The sequence below is a fragment of the Catharus ustulatus genome, chromosome 2 (genome assembly GCF_009819885.2).
Source record: "Catharus ustulatus isolate bCatUst1 chromosome 2, bCatUst1.pri.v2, whole genome shotgun sequence".
In the NCBI taxonomy this organism is placed as follows: Eukaryota; Metazoa; Chordata; class Aves; order Passeriformes; family Turdidae; genus Catharus; species Catharus ustulatus.
The window spans coordinates 121,664,854-121,684,681 of NC_046222.1; the positions used below are offsets into that span (position 1 = coordinate 121,664,854).

The following is a 19,828-nucleotide window of genomic DNA, read 5'->3' on the forward strand; positions in this document are numbered from 1 at the left end:
TTTCCTGATAGTGCCTTGCTGCTTTCGAAGTTGAGTTCAAGAGCATGGGCAGAAGGAAACTTCTTGTGTGAAAAAATGGGAATTTTCCAGTCTTTAAGGGAGAACAGAGAAAAAGACAAGATTACTTTAATGATGTTCATGCTCCTAAATTTTTCCACATGTTCTAATTTTTTATTTATTTATCCCAATTTATTAGCAGTTATTTGGTGTTCAAGTTACAGAGCAGTAACCCCACATTATTTGCATTAAATACTGTTGTTATTTTAAAGAGCTTTAATGGTTTTCCACCCCCTGCACATGCAGACAAATGCACCCCACCTGCCCCAGCCCCTCTGCACTCCATTACTGGGCATGGATAAGGGATTCCAGAACATCCCTGCTCTGAAGTGCTGTTAATTGAGGGTCTGGACCAGATTTGCAGCTCTTGTAAACGGGCACAGCTTCAGTGAAATGTCATTTTTTTTATATCAGCTGCAGATCTGTCCCGGTCCTGCTGTGGGTTTCTAAATTGGGAAGAATGGCTTGTGGAAATCTCTGATATCTTGGGTGAATAATGGGGCTGGGCAGGGCAGAGCATGTCCCAAGTTCTTATTTTGGGAAAACTGTACATTGCAAATAAAGACCATTTTTTCATGAAAATTTCAGGGCTGAAAATAAATGAAATAAATCAATGAAATAAATCCTCAGCAGACCCTATGGAGGCAGAAGTGACTTACAACTTCAGCTGAGCTGAGTCCTGAGGAGGTCTGGGGAAGGAAAGATGCTTATCAGTCTATAAAAAGAGATTTCTATCGAAAATAAACATTTAAAGTATAATGGTATGACTTTTGTTTCTCTGGTTATGCAGCTGCCTTGGGATCTGAGCTCCTGGTAAACACGTTGGCCTGTTAAAGGACATGATTCAGACTGTCCCCGATCCAGCAGCTCACATCAAGGTTAGTTTCCTGTTTATTGTGAGTCCTCAGATGTTTGGAGAGCCATAAAATTAAAGAATATGTACACACACTACAGCTTTTCTTGCATGTTTATAAATTGTGCTACTGCCCAGCATGGGCTTTTTTGTTCCTCAGTATTTACATGCTGGTGTGTGAGTCAGCCCTGCCGTCTTTATTGCTGACACCTGTGGGATCTGCTCTGAAGCACGTGGATATTTTAAAAATAACTTGTTCTAAAATTAACCCTCCTTGATCATCCTTTAATATTTGGTGTGTTTGATAAAATACACCTCCTTGAAAAACACTGGATTTCTATGTCCTTGATTTTGCTCCATGACATCCAGTGGCAAACATTAAATTCAACTGCAGAGGGAAAATGAGCAAATGCAAAATTTCAGCTCCAAACAAGCATCCCTTACCTTATTCAATGCAATGTTTAAAACATTTTAAAACCATCATTGTTTGCTGTATTTCAGAAGGAAGTGTTTGCTTTTACTGCATTATGACTATTATTATTGTTATTATTATTATTGCTGTGGTTTTCTTATCCTTCTTTATGAAAGACTTGGAACCTGTGAGATGTGGCAGATACAGCTGTTGCAGAGAGCAAGACATTTTGGGGCATTGCACACAAATTTTATCAAGATAGAACAAATAGTAATGGGTACAGACTGAAAGAGGAGAAATTTAGGTTGGATACTGTGGGGAAGGGCTGGGATGGAATTGCCAGAGCAGCTGTGGCTGCCCCTGGATCCCTGGAATGTTCAGTTCCAGGTTGGACACTGGGGCTGGGACAGTGGGAGGTGTCCCTGCCATGGCTGGGGAGGCACTGATGATTTTAAGGATTCTTTCATTCTTTCTGACTGCCTTGCTGTCTGTTTTTCTTTGAAATTACATTTTCTTTCATGGAGTTTCTCCTCAGCTGGCTGCCATCTACCAGTCAGCAGCTCTCTCTAGAAAAAGCTCCACTTTACAACTTATTTTTAACTGAAGCATAGAATAAAAATGAAATATTATTTTAAGCAACTCCCTTTTTCTGTAAAACTCAGTGAATGGGAGAATCTGTCTCTCTCTCTCCCTCTGTGTTGTTTTTGGGTTGTGTTTAGTTACTGGGATGAGTTGCAGTAGTGGGAGAGCTCGTTCTTTCCCCCTCTCCAGGTTTTCCAAACCCAGTACTTCCACAGCCCTCTGCTCCTCAGTTGTTTTTATGGAAAGAACAGAAAAACAAATCCTCCTCCTCTCAAAAAACTGAGTTTTTGCCTCAACATGGGTTACAGCCAGTAAGACTTACAAACATTGAAGGGGATTTAATATCTCTTCATGCTGTCTAAATGCCCACAGCAGCAGAAATAACATATAGAGTAACTCATTTTCATGCTTTCTGCCAAAACTGGTGCCCAGAGAAGGTTTTTGTAACCACAGGAGTTAGTGGGACAGGGCAAGGCTGGGTATGAAAGTATCTTATTACAGCAAGAGAGCTGCACAAAAATCTCTGTAATGGTGTGTTCAGGGGAATTGTAGGAGCCTGTTCTCAGCACAGCATCACCCCAAAGCTGCTGTTTTATTGAAAAAGGGTGTGAGGAAGGCAATTACTTTAATGCTGTGTTTGGGGTAGGAAGGCTGGCCAACTGCACTTGAAATCCTTCTGATTTCTGTTTATGTCATTAGGGCCTGCTGTGGGCTGAACACATTCTTGGGAAAGCAGCCACGGATGCTCGGGTCACTCTGGCTTTAAAAGTGGACATAGCTGCATTCTTAAAAATAAGCCAGGATAAAGTGCAGGGGATGTGGGAGAGCCTCTTTGGTGTGGTGGGCTTTGGGTGTCTGTCTGATCTCAGCTCTGGTGCCCCCAGCATGGGAAGGACATGGAAACAAGTCCAGGGGAGGCCACAGAGTTGGGAAGAGAGGCTGGAGACAGGATGGGGAGGTTGGGATTTTGCAGCCTGGAGAAGGTTCTGTGGAGCCTTCACAGCACCTTCCAGGGTCTGAAGGGGCTACAGGGAAGTTTGGAGAGGGACAGTTCATCAGGAACTGGAGTGACAGGACAAGGGGATGGCTTCAAACTGGACCAGAGGAAATTTAGATTAAGATTTTGGGAAAAAAAATTAATTCCTGTGAGGTGGGCAGGGCTGGCACAGGGTACCAGAGCAGCTGTGGCTGCCCTGGATCCCTGGAATGTTCAGTTCCAGGTTGGACATTGGGGCTGGGCACCTGGGACAGTGGGAGTGTCCCTGCCATGGATGGGTGGCACTGGATGATTTAATGTCCCTTCCCACCCAAACCATTCCATGATTTTATGATCCATGTCTCTCATTGCTGTTATGATGCAGTTCATTACATTGCAGTTCATTACAATCATCCTTTAGAAGGTTTTGTTTAATTAACTGTTTACACACATCATATGTAACTACATTAATCCATGTATACACATCACACCCTGGTGTTTCTTTATGTCCTTCAATAAGCAGACACAGCCCCATCCATGCACACTTAGAGCTGGAACTTTGGAAATTCACCTTCTGGGAAGTGTCTGAATTATTAAGATTTTGCAGATTCAAGATTTAAGTTTTCTGCCTGAACATGTGCAGAAAAATAATGCAATATACAAGAATATGGCAAGATGATTACTCAGAGATGTCTTTTTTTTTCACAAAGGGGGATTTCATGTGCATCATGTGAGTTTTGAGTGTACTGTTTTGAAATGTAACAAATCTCACTGTTCTTGTGCTCCATCCCTGAAGGGGAAAAGAGCTGGATTCTTACCCAGAATTACCCATTCTGCACCCAGGTAGATCCTGTCCAATTTTGGGAATGTTTGGAAAGCCTCAGAGTGTGTGTCCTCCTTCTGCTTGGGCAGCTTCATTCCAGAGATACTAAAGATTAAGCTTTACATTTTTCAGCTTGAATGAAGCATCTGACATTGATCTGTGACCCTGTGGTTCCCTAATGTGTAATTTCACCTGAGTCACGACCTTGAGTTTTGTTCTAGCACAAAGGAAAGAAACATTTGATGTGGACAAGAAAAAAGATGGATTTTTTTTTTTAAATTTTAATTCCAGTTCAGCAAATTATGGGGAATTCTGACCCTGATCTTTGAGTAGCTTCACACGTTGAGTGCCTGTAAGAGAACTGAAATAAATAAGCCTCCTCACATTGATAAAATTGTGGCTTTGTGTAGGCAAGACTGTCATTTACACACACTTGAATGTGATATTTTTGTTGTTCTGTTATCATTGAACTCCAGTTCTTACAACCACAGTCACAGAAAAACTCTTGAAATGCTGCCTGAGATTTGCATATTGTGTTTTTAGGGATTTATGCTTTGTAAATACTGATCTATAAATAAACCTTGTGGTTTTTTAAGGGTTAAATCCTGGTTTCAAAAGAGGTCAAATGTCTGTTTGACTTTAGTTAGCTTGTGCCATCACTGTGAGGGGATTTTGTGGAACCAATTCTCAAAAAAACAAATTACTGATGTTGCTTTGGGCCTCACTGGGAGAGCAGAATCCAAGGCGTGGTGTAGGTAAAAAATAATTAGAGTATTTATCAGTACTGGTGTCTATCCTGAGATAATGATGTGATTTTCATTGAATCAAGGCTGGTGGAAGATTTGGTCTGTTCACATTTAGTTGGTCTGATTTTTCTGTTTGTTGGTGATGATTTTGGGATGGGGGATGGCTGAAGAGTTGGTGAATGGCAGCAACTTGTGGGTGGCACACCCTGGATTTTCATTTCAGAAGGTGAAGAACAGGAACAATTTACAATTAAGACAGCTTAATCAAAGAGGACATTCGTGATAAAAAATTCTCCAAGGGCATCAAACATTTCAAGCCAAGCTCAGCTGGTCTGTGTCTGTACAACCTCATTTGTTCTGTGGATGTAACTGAGGTTGTTGCCTCTCAGTCTGTCAGTTTTGGGTTATCAAATCTGGAAGCTGTTCCTGATACTACAGTGAATGGAAACCTGGTTTCTTAGAAGAAATAAAAGAATTATTCCATAGCAGTTTCTGAAAACCACTCCTGAATTTAGCTCTTCTCTGCCTGGGTTGTGGTGGCAAATCCACATTTCCATGCACAGCATCCCATATTGTTACTGTTACACAAAACCTGACCTCAGAACTCCTTTGTTGGGCAAAGAATATATTGGATATTGGATTTCAAAGTGTGGCAGTGTAGAGATGCTGCTGGATGTACCTAATCTGTTCTATTATGGTTAAATCTGATCTTTTTTCTTTTCTTTTTTTTTTTTTTGGAAGTGGTATTATTTGTTAAGGAGTATATTCTGTGTCTGATATAATCTGTTATTTTTCCTGGAATTGTAGAGTCTCTAAATAGGATCCAAGACTTTGTTATGCTGGGAGTTTTGTATGCACAATACAGTCTTTGCCTGAACAAGCAGGGGGACAAGAAGGGAAGGACAACAGAATGATTATTATTATTATTATTATCATCCAGGATAAGGAGGATAAAGCCAGGCTTTTACCCCCACCTCTTTTTGGGGTCTTGCCTGAGCCAGCAGCCTGGTCCTTGTGGATTCTTTGCATGGCTAAAGCACTTCTTTCATTGCTTATGAAGTGATATTTGGGCAGCTCAGCTGGGAGTGAGAGCATGGAAATCCCAGCCAAGGATACAAAGAGCTTGGCCCAAAGCCCCACGTGGAGTAAAGTGAGACCCACAGCAGCCTGGCTGAGGAGGTGATCCATGTGGAGTTCTGCTGAATCACCAGGTGATAACACACTCCTGTCCCTTCCAGAAAATATGGAATACCTGCTCCTGAAAGCAGCTGGGAGAAGGTGCCTTTATTCCCAGAGCACGGAGGGGAATGAGCTCCTGGATGTTACCTGGGCTGCAAACAAAGCTGCTCAGGGATAACTGCTGCCTGCTTCATGCTAGAGGTGAAAAGCTTTTAGTATCAGCAGCCCCCAAAGCTGAGCAGTTGGAGCTCCATCCCCTTTTCTTGCCCCTCACTGTGGACTTCATTCATTATTCTGGTGAAACTCTAAAAGCTCTTCCCCTGTTTCAGGACTGACAGGGTAAAAAAACACAGTTGGAGTTTCACTGTTCCTTCTAACTGTGCTGGATTACAGCCCCTAAATCTTGTTTGAATGATCACCACAGCTTCCTCTGTGTCCTCAGAAAATAAAGTTTACCATGGATGAGTTTATAAACAGAGTTTACCGTGGATGTGGGTGGCACTCCTCCCCTCTCGTGCTCATTTAGAGCTCCCAAACTGCCTGGATTCAGATTTGCTGTTCCATTTCCCTCCTGTGTCAGCACACATCAGTTACCTGTAATAATGCCAGAATCACTACTGGATTTGAACTCTAGAATCCCCTCCTAGGCAGAAATTGTGATTCACTTCTCAGCAGCTTAAAATTCTGGATGGCAACCAAATGATTGCCATAGAGTTCCAGTGAGTAAATTCTTCCTTCTTTTCATTTTTTTTTGTTTTGCTCTTGAACTCTACCTCTTCTGTCTGCCTGAGCAAATACCTCCTTGCTAAAGGAAAAGAGATAATGGCTTCTGTGTGCTATAATTGATGAACTTTCAGCAATTCGGAGCAAATCCAAGATTGCTGCCAACAACCAGATGGAAAATAGTGTTAATGACATGTTCAAAGAGGAGTATGTTATTTTGATAGGGGATGGTCTAGAGACTTTAATCTCTATTGTTATAGGGACTAATGGCATGGATAATTCCTTAAGTGGGGCCATTTTTAAACAAAAATTATCTTCTTCATAAGCAGGAAAGAGCAAACTAAAGAGTACCAAATGCATTTTCAGAGCTCTGGCTGATAGATGTGCTTTACACAGGCCCTTTGTTACACAGAGTCAGATGTGTTTAAATCTCATTTCTGCAGTCTGCCAGACAGTTAAAAGTCTGGACATTTCCACTGGTGATGGGTAGAAATCATAAAATGGATGGGTCTTGGAAACCAGAGGGAAACTGAGGGTGGGGAGGAGCTACGAGAAGAATTTGGGAAAGATGGACGAGACAAACTGGAATAGGAACAAAAGCAGTTATACTTTGGGGACACAGAAAGAAGATTCATCCTGTTCCTGTTGCTCTGCTCTAGAGCCTGGAGTGGGACTGAGGGCTCCCAAATCTCAGCCTGTAAACGTCTTTCAAGCCCTCTGCCAAAATATTTGTCCCCTCTTCCTTAGGTCATGGGGTCAGCAAATCCACGAGCCCAACTGTCCCGAGCTGTTTTGTGCCTCCAAGGCTGTAATTTTTGTGTGTGGCATCACTGAGATCACTGAAGGGAAGGGGTGCAATAAAGTCCGGCTCTGGAGCAGCCTTCTCTAGAGGAATGTGTCCTTCTTCCTTCAAAACTGGTCACAGAAACCACCTGCCCTGGACTGCCCTTACACAGATCTGCTGAGAAAATGCTAAAGATGAGTGGAGATTATCTCTGAGCAAGTCAGAGATTGCTGTTTGATGCACACTGGATTTGTGTTTTGCCTTCATCTAGCCACAAATACCCCAAGCAATGGCTCATTTTCCACTTTTCCTCATGGGTGATGCCCCATGACTTGTTATTGCGAGGCATTTCTTCATATTCAGCTACTCTGTATGGATCCAAACTCCTTAATTTCACACTGACTGCTCCTCCTCACCTTCTCAAAGTGGGAGATTTACAGGGAGAGCTGAGGGGAGGCTCCCAAGCACCCACAGCATGTGCACATTGGTTCTGCTCAGGGTCCAGTTTGGGTGGTGGGGATCAGGCAGCTCCACCCCTCACCTCTGCATCCAGCCCTGCTTCTGGCTGTCCTGGTTCTGTGGTCACAAATGTGCTCATAAATGACCACTTTGTTACATTTCTGGTAATGTTTTGTAGGGCTGAAAGGCATTTTCCAGGAGCTGCTGCTCCAGCAGCCCAGACAGGGATAAATGATTCTCTTGGACTTGGTGATGTGCTTCATCTGTTCAAAAATTAATCTCTCCTCCCTGTCCCTGCTCCTCCTCTCTCTCTTCCCTCCCATTTTAGAACATCTCACATTTCAACTTGTTTTAAGCCCCATCCTCTTCAAATCTGAATTTTTACTTCATTATTTCCTACCCATGTTCTTATCTCCTCAAGACCCTCTTGGATTATTTCAGCAATCCCTGGTGTCCCAAAGTTGACTTTGGGGTGCAGTATCTTTGCCTGATGTGTTGTTTTATCCCCTTCTTTAGATTGTTAATACAGACATTACCTCATCAACAGTTATGGGCATTTGATTAGATACCTTTCACCAACTTGCTATTTTATCATTTGCCATTAAGTCTTTCCCTGTTGTTCTGTAGGATATTTTCTGACTCCCAGTGTTCTTTCCCAAGACAGTTCTAATTCTCATTGTGGAAAATCTTCCTTGTCTCAAGTCAGTAGTTTGGGTATTTCCATACATGTTTCATCAGAAAGTTATTCTGTGCAATATGTGTTTTCCTGGTACAGTTTTGTTTATTTATCAAAAAAGTGTATCTTGTCCTCACCTAAAAGAGCAGAAAGGGTAACTGCTGTGCCCCTAAAATGCTGTGTCTGTGTGGCCAGTGAGTGCTGTTCCCAAGAGGCTGTACAGTGCTTTCTTCAGTGCCACATCCTCCTCAGAAATTCAGCTTTTTGTTACCTAAGAACCCATAAACCCCAAATGTTGCCCTCCAGATTTACTTCAACTAATATGGGTGACTTATACTGTAAGATATAAAATCCCAGAGTGGTTTGGGTTGGAAAGGACCTTAAAAATCACCCAGTTCTACCCCCTGCCATGGCAGGGACAATTCCACTGTCCCAGCCCCAATGTCCAACCTGGAGCTGAACATCCCAGGGATCCAGGGGCAGCCACAGCTGCTCTGGCAATTCCATCCCAGCCCCTCCCAGGGAACAATTCCTGCCCAATATCCCCCTAACCCTACTCTCCTGTATCTCTAGGCCCGTGCTGCTGTTGCTCCCAGTGTTTTGGGGCTTTTTTTGTGACATGGAAGGGATCAATTTCTTGTGCTGCTGAGGCTTAAAAGAGTGTTTGGCATGTGTGTTGTGTATTCCATATCATCTGTGATTGCCTTGGATCAAAGAGATAAACTTGCTGGCAGTCATTATCACCTCCTGGAACAGCAGTAAATGTTTGGTGGGACACTGTAACCTGCTATTGCAAATTCAAATTACACTGGGCAGGAGGGAGGTAAATCTGAGGTGTGTTGTGAGCCTTCCAGGCTGGGCTGACACAGGTTTCTATCCATACTCACTAGGTCACATAGAGAGATTTTCCAAAATCCCAGAAAACTGACATGTCAAGACTGTGAATAATAAGGGAGAAATCCTGGCACAGGTAGCTCAGAGAAGTTGTGGCTGCCTTGTTCTTGGGAATATTCAATATTCCAGGTTGGACACTGGGGCTTGGAGCAACCTGGGATAGTGGAAGGTGTCCCTGCCCATGGCAGGGGTGGCTGGAACTGGATGGTCTTCAAGGTCCCTTCCTTCCCAAACCATTCAATTACTTTAAGCAGTACCTGGGTTCCCTTTTTAAAGAAAAAGGACTCCTGGATTTGGAAGGGGTCAGTTTTCCTTGGGACGCACCGCTGTCTTTCCATTTTTTCCATGGGGACTTGGTGAAGTTACATTAAGCACAGGGGGGGATTGTGTTTAGGTCTTTGTGGGGTGGACTGCTCAGCCTGGAGAGGAGCCTCAGCTGAGAGGGGCTCAGCCCTGTCTGTCCCTGTCTGTCTGTCCCTGTGTGTCTGTCCCTGTCTGTCCCTGTCTGTCTGTCCCTGTGCCCAGGCAGGCTCAGAGCAGCCCCAGGCTCTGCTCCAGGCCCAGCAATGGCCCCAGAGCCACGGGCAGGGGCTGAGCCCAGCAATGCCCCCTGCACAGGAGGCACAACTTCTGCCCTGGGCAGTGCCCAGCCCTGAGCAGAGCCCAGACAGGGGCTGGAGTCTCCTCCCTGGGGATGTTCCAGAATATTCCAGCTGCACACAGCCCTGTGCCCTGTGCTCTGGGATGGCCCTGCTGGAGCAGGGAGGTGACACCAGTGACCCTCTGTGGTCCCTTTGTCCATCCTGACCCATTCCATGTGACACAACTGGCACACGTGTCCAAGTCTGGGACAGCAGAGCTTCCCTGCCCGACAACTGGACTAAAAGGTGCCCAAAATGAACTTGTAACGAAAAAAAAATAATTAAACCCAAGTGAAGGCCAGCTGAGGATTGATTCAGTTCAGGGGAGCCACAGACTCCTAAGTGAAAGCTTCAGAAAATCTCTGCAGTTCCCCCAGAGCTGTCCCAGAACTGCAGCCATGGCAGAGATGTGATTAACTGAGACAGAGGAAAATACACTCTCAGTTATTACATGCTAATAAAGCACAAACTAAACAAATTTAGGCAACAGGAGCAATTATGCCATTAAACATTTAACTGCAAGATTGATTTTTAAATTACTAATAATCTAAACCAAAGCGTGCACACACACAAAGAGGAAAGGGAGGAAGGTAATTTTACCAATTGGATCTAATCAGGGCCTCAGTTCAAATGTGTGGCTGTAAATGTCAAAATACATAAGGTCTGATGCAAGAGCAGAAGTGGAACCAGGATGGATGAGCTTTCCTCACTTGAGCAGATTCTTCTGGCTGGGAGGAAGTTCAACACATGGGGTGGGGGAACTTGGGGAGCTGGGTTATGTGCAGAGCTCCCTTTGGATGCTGGGCTGTGTTCTGAGCTGCCTTTTGGAATGGGCAGGGAGCAGTGCCTGAGCCCTTCCACATTCTGCTGCTGTCACCTGCAGAGGAGGGTGAGCTGGATCACTCCTGAGCTGGGAGGGAATAAAAAAATTCTCATCTTCACCTGAAAAAACCTGCTTTCTGTTCCTGGGCTGCAGCAGAAGGTGGGTTTGAAGATCAGGGTGGGATACTCACAGCTCCAGGGTTGTATTTGTTTTCAGAGTTTGTGGTATTGCTGCTCCTTTCGAAAAAGTATAAATCTTAATCAAATAAAACTGATGTGCTGCCCTATTTACCCAGTCTCACTGGTTGTCCTACATCATGTTTTAGCATATAAGTTACATGACAGAGTTATCCAGGGGTTGCCAGCTGACACAGAAACAAACCCTCATGTTAAATTGCCTGCAGATGTCCTCTTCCAACTCCTGTAAGGAACTTCTACCAGTTCTCTCTCTCTCCCCCCCCCTTTTTTTTGTGTGTTAAATAAAAGCAGCAGAAGAGGGGGAAAACAATCTCAGTTGAATCTCTGTGCTGGTGCCTCTGTTTGCAGGACAGGAAGCCTTAAGAAGACAATGCAATTTATAGGCAGGCTCAACAAAAAACCCTGTAAGGATTTCCATGAGCCTTAGTGGACCAAATGAGTCGTGGTTTTTTGAAGGCTGGAGCTGACTGAATAATGCCAAGTCTAAGGCTGCCAAGGTGGGCTTTTCTGAAGATTCAGACCTGAGGAGGTGAGAAGATCTTTATGTTCTGTTGGCTGTAATTTATCTGATACTTGAACTGATGGTTAGAGTTTCAACCAGGCATCCCTTTTGTTTGGATATTAATCTAAAGCAATCAGGATTTTATCTGATGGATTTAAATTCTTGCTCGGTTTTGGCAGAAATCCCCACGTAAGGTTGTGACATTCTTGAAAACATTCACTGTTTTCATTTGCATAATTAGAAATCTTTGTTTTGTTTTCATTGTATGAATTTACTGGAGTTTGTGAACTTTTTGCCTGGCTGTCTCCCTTGGTTGGGGAAATCACAGAGTGTTGTTTCTTTTCCCTGGCTGGAGGAGTATGGGCTATTTATGCTTAGTTTTAAAATAGACTTTTCTGTGAGTGCTTGCACTGCTCTCTGCAGCAGGATATTTCTGGAGGATCAGCCTGGCCAAAAGCAATTGCGAAAGGTTCGTGGAGAGCAGAGCTCCCATTTAAACACCTCCGTGAAGGAGCAGCCCTTCAAAAGCTGGGAGTGCCAAACAACTCCCACTTGGAACAATGGGAGAAGCTGAGTGCCAACAGCTTCCGAAAATCTGCCCTCACGTGGCTTCAAAAGGAGATTAATTAGCAAGTCCAGCAATTTAATTTTATTATTTTTTATTCCTGGACTCCTGCATGGAGAATATTGCACTTGAAGTGTGCTCAGCAGTGGCAGGTGGTGAGGGTTTCTCCTGGGAAGGTGGAGTTCCAGGTGGATTGGGAGGCAGGCAGGTGTTTCCCGAGGTTTTTTCAGGAGAGATTTGACCAGGAATGTTGAACTTTGCTGGGCAGGTAGGAGGAAAGCCCTGGGGAGCTCCCTCTGTAACAACCCCACGTGGATTTTTTTTTTTTTTTCTGTAGTTTTCCCGTTTGTCTTAAACTGCTTCGGAAGTGATATAAATGAAACCAGAAAAGGCCTCTCTGGCATTACTGAAATAGGGATGTCCAGATGGGAAATTACAGTAATATCACTTGTGCATTCAAACTTCACGTCCTGTGCAACTTCCATGTGTGGGCAAAGGAGATAAATTTGCTCTCTGGAGCTACACGTGCGCTTCTCTCTTTTGATTAAGCCTGAAACACATTTCTCTTCCCTTTCTGTGATCATGGAGTGAGGTCTGCAGGAAAAATAGGATTAGAAATTAATGTTTTGAGGGCTGTATTTCCAAACTAAGTTATCATTGTGGCTTTCTGTAATGTCATTTTTTTAAAATTTCTATTTATCACAAATCACCAGCCATTTTTTCATTAATGCAGACCAAGAGCAATGAGAGTGTGCTGAAACAAAGGAGGATTACTTCTGAAAATCAAACGAGGAGTTTTGATTATTGTTGCTTTTCAAACATGGCAAGCAGGTTGGCGACCAATATGTTTGCAGACCTAAGTCTTCCCTTCCAGTGGTAATCCTGATTCTTTTGAAAAGCTAATAAAAGTGGTGTATGAAAGAAATTCCTGGGGCACTGCAGAACTCACCCTCCTAGGGAGAGAGCCAGATGTGCTGGTTAATAACCTTGCAGGCATTCAAAGCCAGGGCAGTAACTTGGTATCACCTAAGCCAGACGTTGTGTGTTGGTGCAAGGCAATATCACATCCTGGTCACATTCGCAGCAGAGAGCTGCAAGACATGTGGAGTCTTATTAAAGGAAGGAAAAAAAAACAAAAAGAAGGGAAAGAAAAGGAGGGGACAGGCAGAAGGAGAGGGAGACAATGTGTCTGTCCTGAGAAGCAGCAAAGGAGCAGACACACTGCTCCACATGTGCATTAGTCTGTCAGCCTGGATTCTGCTCTCCAGATGTTGGGGTGGATCCTATGGCAGGGAGTAGGGAGGAAAAAAGGATTTTAAAAGAAATCACATTTCAGGGGTGAAATTAATGTCTCTGGGGTTTTTCAAGACGCAGTCTCTCGGTGTGATTTTTCAGAATGCTTTAACGAAATAACAAATTCTAGATTTAATGGTTTTTACAGCCCTGCTTGGCAGCGCCTCCTCCAAACACAAATGTTTGTGTGTGAAACTTGTCAGTGGCTTTTAGAACCAACGTGCCTCAGAGTAAAAAGCACATTAAAGTTGTTCTCAGACCAGTCCTACTGAACTGAAAATTGTTTGTGGCGGGGGTTCCCGAAATCTGATGGATTTTTCTCAAGGCTCCATCTCTCTGAATCAAACCTTCTGAGAGCTTTGGCCATCACATCAAAACGGTGCTTGTGCATAACAAAAACATCTATATTTACAGTGGCAATTAGAGTACATCAGCGTCAAGTTTAGATTTTTTTTTTTTAAAAAAAACGCCAAATCTGCTTTCCCAGGCGCGGCAGAAAAATAAATCACTTATGGCATTTATGGTATATTTGTAATCCGAAACTGGCGGCTTCGCGTTACCGGGCACGACGTGTGCGGCAGATAAACAAACACTGCACAAAAAAAGAAGACAAGTCCCAGCTTTGTCTGCCTGACACTTCACCTCTGTGACCAGGATCCCACCACCAGGGCCACATGGGCCTTTTGCTGAGCTCGAGTTTAGGCTGAGCCTGGCTCAGCCCTGGGCTGCTCCTCGTGGCAGGACTGGGCTGTTCCATGGGACAAGTTGGTGCCTGGCCAGCCGTGGCCACTGTGAAGGGAAAGGGATAAATATTTATGTGACTGCATTAAACAATGTGGTTTGTTCCTGCCTGCAGATCTTTCTTGAGGCCCAGGAATGCATCACTGACGTGAAATTTCAAAATTCACTTTCATCACTGATACAGAGTCACTGCTTGTGGATATGTGAAAATCGTGTTGCAAATAGAAATGAGGCAATTTTATGTCAATATTAGGACAGAGCACTCTGGAGGCAGTCTGGATGTTTTCATACATAATCATGGCTTCAGTAAAATTGTACATTTACAGAGACAGCTGGTGTGCCTTTTCCTGAGTTGGAATAGGATCAGCTGAGTAGGGCTTGTGAGAAATCTCAGTTGGTAGTTTTGGTAAAAGCCAGAATCACAGATAGAGATCTTGCTGTTGGATATGGTCTTGACTCTGCTGGGAATGCCAAAAATGAGCGAACCTCTGCAGTCCTTTCTTGCATCCACCACACAAACTACATGGGGACGTACAACACCATTTAACCAGGGTGAAAATAATATTTTCCTTCCTGATAGAGCCAGGAGGCATCTCCAAGTGTGCCCCACACACCTCAGATGGGGTGAGGGCTGCTGGGCTCCGTGGGTGAGAGCTTTCCAGGCTGAGCTTTCCGTCATCACACGCTGGAGTTTGTCAGAGGGAGAGCCCTGGAGCCGGCCGGGTGTGATTCATCCCTCCCAGCAAGGCCTCTGAGGCAATCTGACATTATTCGGACTGATATCATTAATTAATGAGGGCTGAATGTTATTCTTAGACACTGGATTGAGTATTGGGTAGGGAAGCCTATGAAAGGGCTCTTTGATTTTGGAAAATTCCTACGGCAATGTCAAATTTGCTCACAAAATTAAGTCATCTGCCAACTTTCCAAGTTAAGGAGCACATCCCTCCTGAAATCTTGACTGAGTCTCCTCAGTGCCTTCTTGGGATCAAGGGATTTTTGGATTTATATTCATGCCAAACAGAAATGATAGATAGCCTCCAAAAACCAGTCATATTAAATCTACCAGGCAGGCTTTGGAGAAAGCATTTCTGTTGGTTTGCTGTAGCACAGATTTGATCCTCCCCCACTTTTCTTTTTGGCTGTGCTTGGTTTAATGTGCTCAAGGAGGCAAGGAAACAAATCCCAGAGTTTCTGTGGAGCCTGAGAGTTGGTCACTGTGTCACATCCAGGCAGTGTGACCTGCAGCCCCCTCACCATGGGATGTGCTTAAACAAGCCCCAGATTTTATGGGGTTTTTGTCTGGTTTTAAAAAACGTGCTTGAAATGTTGGGGGCAACTCTCCTTGCTCCCATCTTTGAGGCTGGTGCTGCTCTTCTCTCTTTTCTCTCTTCTCTCTTTTTCTCTCTTTTCTCTCTTTTCTCTCTTTTCTCTCTTTTCTCTCCTCTCTCTCTCTTCTCTCTTCTCTCTTCTCTCTTCTCTCTTCTCTCTTCTCTCTTCTCTCTTCTCCTCTCTTCTCTCTTCTCTCTTCTCTCTTCTCCTCTCTTCTCTCTTCTTCTCTCTTCTCTCTTCTCTCTCTTCTCTCTCTTCTCTCTTCTCTCTTCTCTCTTCTCTCTTCTCTCTCTTCTCTCTTCTCTCTTTTCTCTCTTTTCTCTCTTCTCTCTTCTCTCTTCTCTCTTCTCTCTTCTCCTCTCTTCTCTCTCTTCTCTCTTCTCTCTTCTCCTCTCTTCTCTCTTCTTCTCTCTTCTCTCTTCTCTCTCTTCTCTCTTCTCTCTTCTCTCTTCTCTCTTCTCTCTTCTCTCTTCTCTCTTCTCTTTTCTCTCTTCTCTCTCTTCTCTCTCTTCTCTCTTCTCTCTCTTCCCAAGCTTTTCGTGCTTCTTGCTGCTCCCTGGATGGACCTTGCAGGTGGCCAGAGTCAGCCCAGCCTTTGCAGGCCTCTGGCAGCAGATTTATAAATAAAATGCTGTCATTTCAGCCCAGCCCCAGCAGGGCTGGGAGCGCAGGAAGCGCCGTGCACGTGTGGGGTGGTCACACATGGATCCCATTGCAGCCCTGATAGTGCTGGGATGGGGGCAGAGGGCTGAGGGGCTGCTGCCAGGTCAGCTCCCTCCCTGCTCCATCTGTCTGCAGCCTGCTTCATGGGAACAGAGGTGCCCAGGCCTGCCCAGATCCTCAGTTTGGTCATACTGCCACAGTTTTGGGGCAAGGAAGTGGCAGATGTGGCCAGCAGTGCTGACCCCACTCTTTGGGGTGAATTAATGAGTGTGGGTGCTTTGGGGATGATGGCCCCTTAGTGATGGTGATTGTGTCACCAGAAGTTCTTCTGGAACAGGGTTTGGACCTGTGGTGTGCCCAGGTGGGCAAGAGGCCCCTGGCAGCTGGGCTGGGTGAGGAATTGTGTGTCCAGCAGGAGCAGGGCAGGGATTGTCCCTCTGTGCTGGCTCTGAGAGGCCCCTCCAGGGCTGTGTCCAGTCCTGGCTCCTGCAGGAGAGCCCTGGAGGGGCTGGAGCGTGTCCAGGGCAGGGAACGGAGCTGGGGAAGGGGCTGGAGCCCCGGAGGGGCTGAGGGAGCTGGGAAGGGGCTCAGCCTGGAGAAAAGGAGGCTCAGGGGGGGCAGCAGCAGGAATTTCCCCATGGAAAGGGAGCTCAGGGATTGGAAGTGCCCAGGGAGGTGGTGGAGACCCAGGAACACCTGAACATGATCCCAGTGCTCTGTGTGCCGAGATGGGGATCAGTCTCAGGTTGGGCTTGGTGATTTTGGAGGTCTCTTCCAACGTGAATGATTGTGCCATTCCATGATCCTGGAGTGTGGAGCAGGTTTGTGTGTCAGCTGTAGCACATTGTGCTCAGTGTCTGGGGTACGTGTGCCTGCACACACACACAGCTGGGAGCAGAGCAGCAGCCACCTCAGCTGAATAAAGCATGAGAATGTTTACTACTTGGGAGAAAAAACAAATCTGTTACGGATTGTGCTAATTATAAAGAGCCCTGACGTGGTACCATACATTTAGCAGCAGAAAGGCCCAAATTACTTGGATCCCCTGTTTGATTTGGTGTGGCTGACATCCATGAACCAGGCTCTAATCTCCAATTCTGGCTGCTGGAGGGAGGATTTTTTTCTAGGGCTGTGTGTGTGACTTTCTTTAGATATCTGCTCTAGAGGCGCCCTTAAAGCATTTTGCTTCTGTTGCCAGGATCAACAGACGAGGTGCTGGAACAAACTGATAAATTAAATAGCAACAAGTTACCCAGACCTAATGGTATTAATCCAGGAGTTTTGAAAGGCCTGAAGGATGAAGTGCCTGAGCTGCTCACAACACAAATGTATGGACTCAGGGGAAGTGGGGGACTTAAGAGTGACAGTCTTTGTACTTACTTCTAAAAACAAACACGAGAGCAGAGCTGGGAAGCACCTCCAAGCCTTACTGCAGGGCAAAAATAACACCTAACCAGTCTCAATAATAAATAATGGCCAAGTTATAAATACACCTCCTCCATCAACCATATGAAGTGGGACGTATTTTCCAAAGGAAAATTGGAAGTCTTTGTTTTAGCGCATTTTTTTAGGTCTCACAAAAAAAGAAAAGCAGATTTGAAAGAACGGGTTTGTTTTTTAAAAAACCAGCTCAAAAGCTTTCTTGTCAAAGGAAAAGTGACATTTGGTCAGCCATTAAAAATGGATAGGAAAGAAACAAGAAAAAATTGCAAGGAAAAAGCATGAAAAAAATAGTGAAAACTGATTTTTCAGGCTGGCACTCAAGATCAGTAGCAGGGTGTCTCAAATAGCATCCTAAATCTGGCATTGTTCAATCCATTTGGTAATGAGCTGGAAAACAGGAAGTGAGACCCCAAACAGATTGGAGTTATATCCATGGTCATGTATTTTTTAGATAATTCAGACAAACTGAAGGAAATACAGAATGTTTCACCAAGCCAAGCAGAAAGCGCTGCGCTCTGACAAATCCATCTGAGAACGTAATGTAAAAAAAATCTGTGCCATTGAATAACTATCACTGCAATTAAATACATTGAAAAGCACTTTTGAGACACTGCATTAATCTTCTCCCATGCTGAAAACTGGTCTCTGGCTCTTTGCTTATCAGGTTCTAATTTATAATGAAATATGAACCTGCGTCCTATGACAACCATTTCTCTTTGATAACCTTCTTAAAAGTTTTTCTGCACAAAGTCCTGAGCTTGTGCTACACTTGTATTCTGTCTGGGCCAGGCAGTGATCCATGTGGTGCAGTGGCTGACAAATGGCTGGGATGGTAATTAATACCATAATCAGCTTTTGGGAATGCTGTGATGGAGTAAAAATGCTTGGGGTTTGATTTGCATTAGCATCAGACAGAATCACAGAATGGGTAAAGGGACCACAGAGGGTCCCTGGTGTCACCTCCCTGCTCCAGCAGGGCCATCCCAGAGCACAGGGCACAGGGCTGGGTGCAGCTGGAATATTCTGGAACATCCCCAGGGAGGAGACTCCAGCCCCTGTCTGGGCTCTGCTCAGGGCTGGGCACTGCCCAGGGCAGAAGTTGTGCCTCCTGTGCAGGGGGAATTGCTGGGCTCAGCCCCTGCCCGTGGCTCTGGGGCCATTGCTGGGCCTGGAGCAGAGCCTGGGGCTGCTCTGAGCCTGCCTGGGCACAGGGACAGACAGACAGGGACAGACAGGGCTTAGCCCCTCTCAGCTGAATCTGCTCTTGTGGCTGAGCAGCCCCAGCTGAGCGATTTCAAACAGAATAAAATGAAATATAAAAAGGAAACACAAGTGTAGGTGGTCATGTGATGTATTAGAAATCCTTTTTATGAGTCTCTCCTGGCCAAGGAAATTATCTTGTCCAGTGACTGTGACAGTAAAGATCTCTGGCCATGCCATTAAGTGTGTCCTTGGAAAAATGCTTCCAGTGAGCCTTGGGGTCTGCTGTGCCCTCTGCCAGTTGTTGTGTTAGGCAGTGAAATTCCTGCTCAGGTTCCTGTGTTTGCCTGTGGGCTGGGCACTGGGAAGGGACTGATGAGCCCTGTCCAGGGAGAGCAGTGTGGAGCAGGAGGAATCTGTGTGAACATCATTCCCATCACACCAGTGCCTTCAGCCATTCACTGCAGGATGAGAGAACAGTTTGGTCTCTGTCCCTCGAGGAAGCCTTTTCCTTTCCAGAGGAGACTGCCGAGGCATGGGTGTGACCCGAGGTGTGGACAGCATCTTGTTTTCTGGGGCCTGGCCTAACCCCACCACTAAATAAGCACCTGTCTGCTGAGCTGGATTTAAACTGGTGATGTGGATGACCCAATTCCTATTTAGAGTTGCCTCACATTTAGAGTTTCCTCATTTCAGCACTCAGGGAGCTGCATAAAGCAGCAGCCACATTCTTCATTCAGAGTTTCCATCAGTGTCAGCTGGAGCAGAGGGAGCCAAGTTGATTTGTCACTGATGTCAGTGATGTCCCAGTGTGCTGTGAGTCCCCTTGGATCAGGAACTGCAGGGGCTGCCCAGCTGTGCTTTGTAGGATGTGTTTTCTGCCTTCCCATCTCTGATTATTTCTCCTTCCTGATGTCCTGCAGATGAGGTCTATGAAACCCTGCCCTGAAATGCTGTCACAGAATCCCAAATGACTTGAGGTTGGAGCAGGTGACACAGGGAGGTGTCCAGGTGGGTTTGGAATGTCTCCAGAGGGAGACTCCACATCCTCCCTGAGCAGCTTTTCCAGTGCTCTGCCCCCTCCATGGAAAGAAATTCTTCCTCATGCTGAGGGGGAACTTCTTGAATTTTGGTTTATGGCAAATGCTCTTCATCCTGTCACTGGGCACCACTGAAATGAGACTTTATGTCTTTAGGATCAAGATCCATCTCCCCTAACTATGAGAGCTAAACCTGTCTTCAGAGCTCATGGAAATACTGGCAT

The 19,828-nt window shown here is 45.2% G+C and overlaps 1 protein-coding gene across 2 annotated transcripts in view; it reads left to right on the plus strand.

The window, feature by feature from the left end:
* Positions 1-19,828, plus strand: part of ERG (ETS transcription factor ERG) — a 135,196-nt gene that overhangs the window by 35,155 nt on the left and 80,213 nt on the right. For both annotated transcript variants that reach the window (XM_033053527.1, XM_033053525.1), the window contains exon 2: positions 848-935. In XM_033053527.1, the coding sequence (XP_032909418.1) occupies positions 897-935 (39 nt within the window). In that variant the 5' untranslated portion in view covers positions 848-896. The remainder of the gene's footprint in view (positions 1-847; positions 936-19,828) is intronic.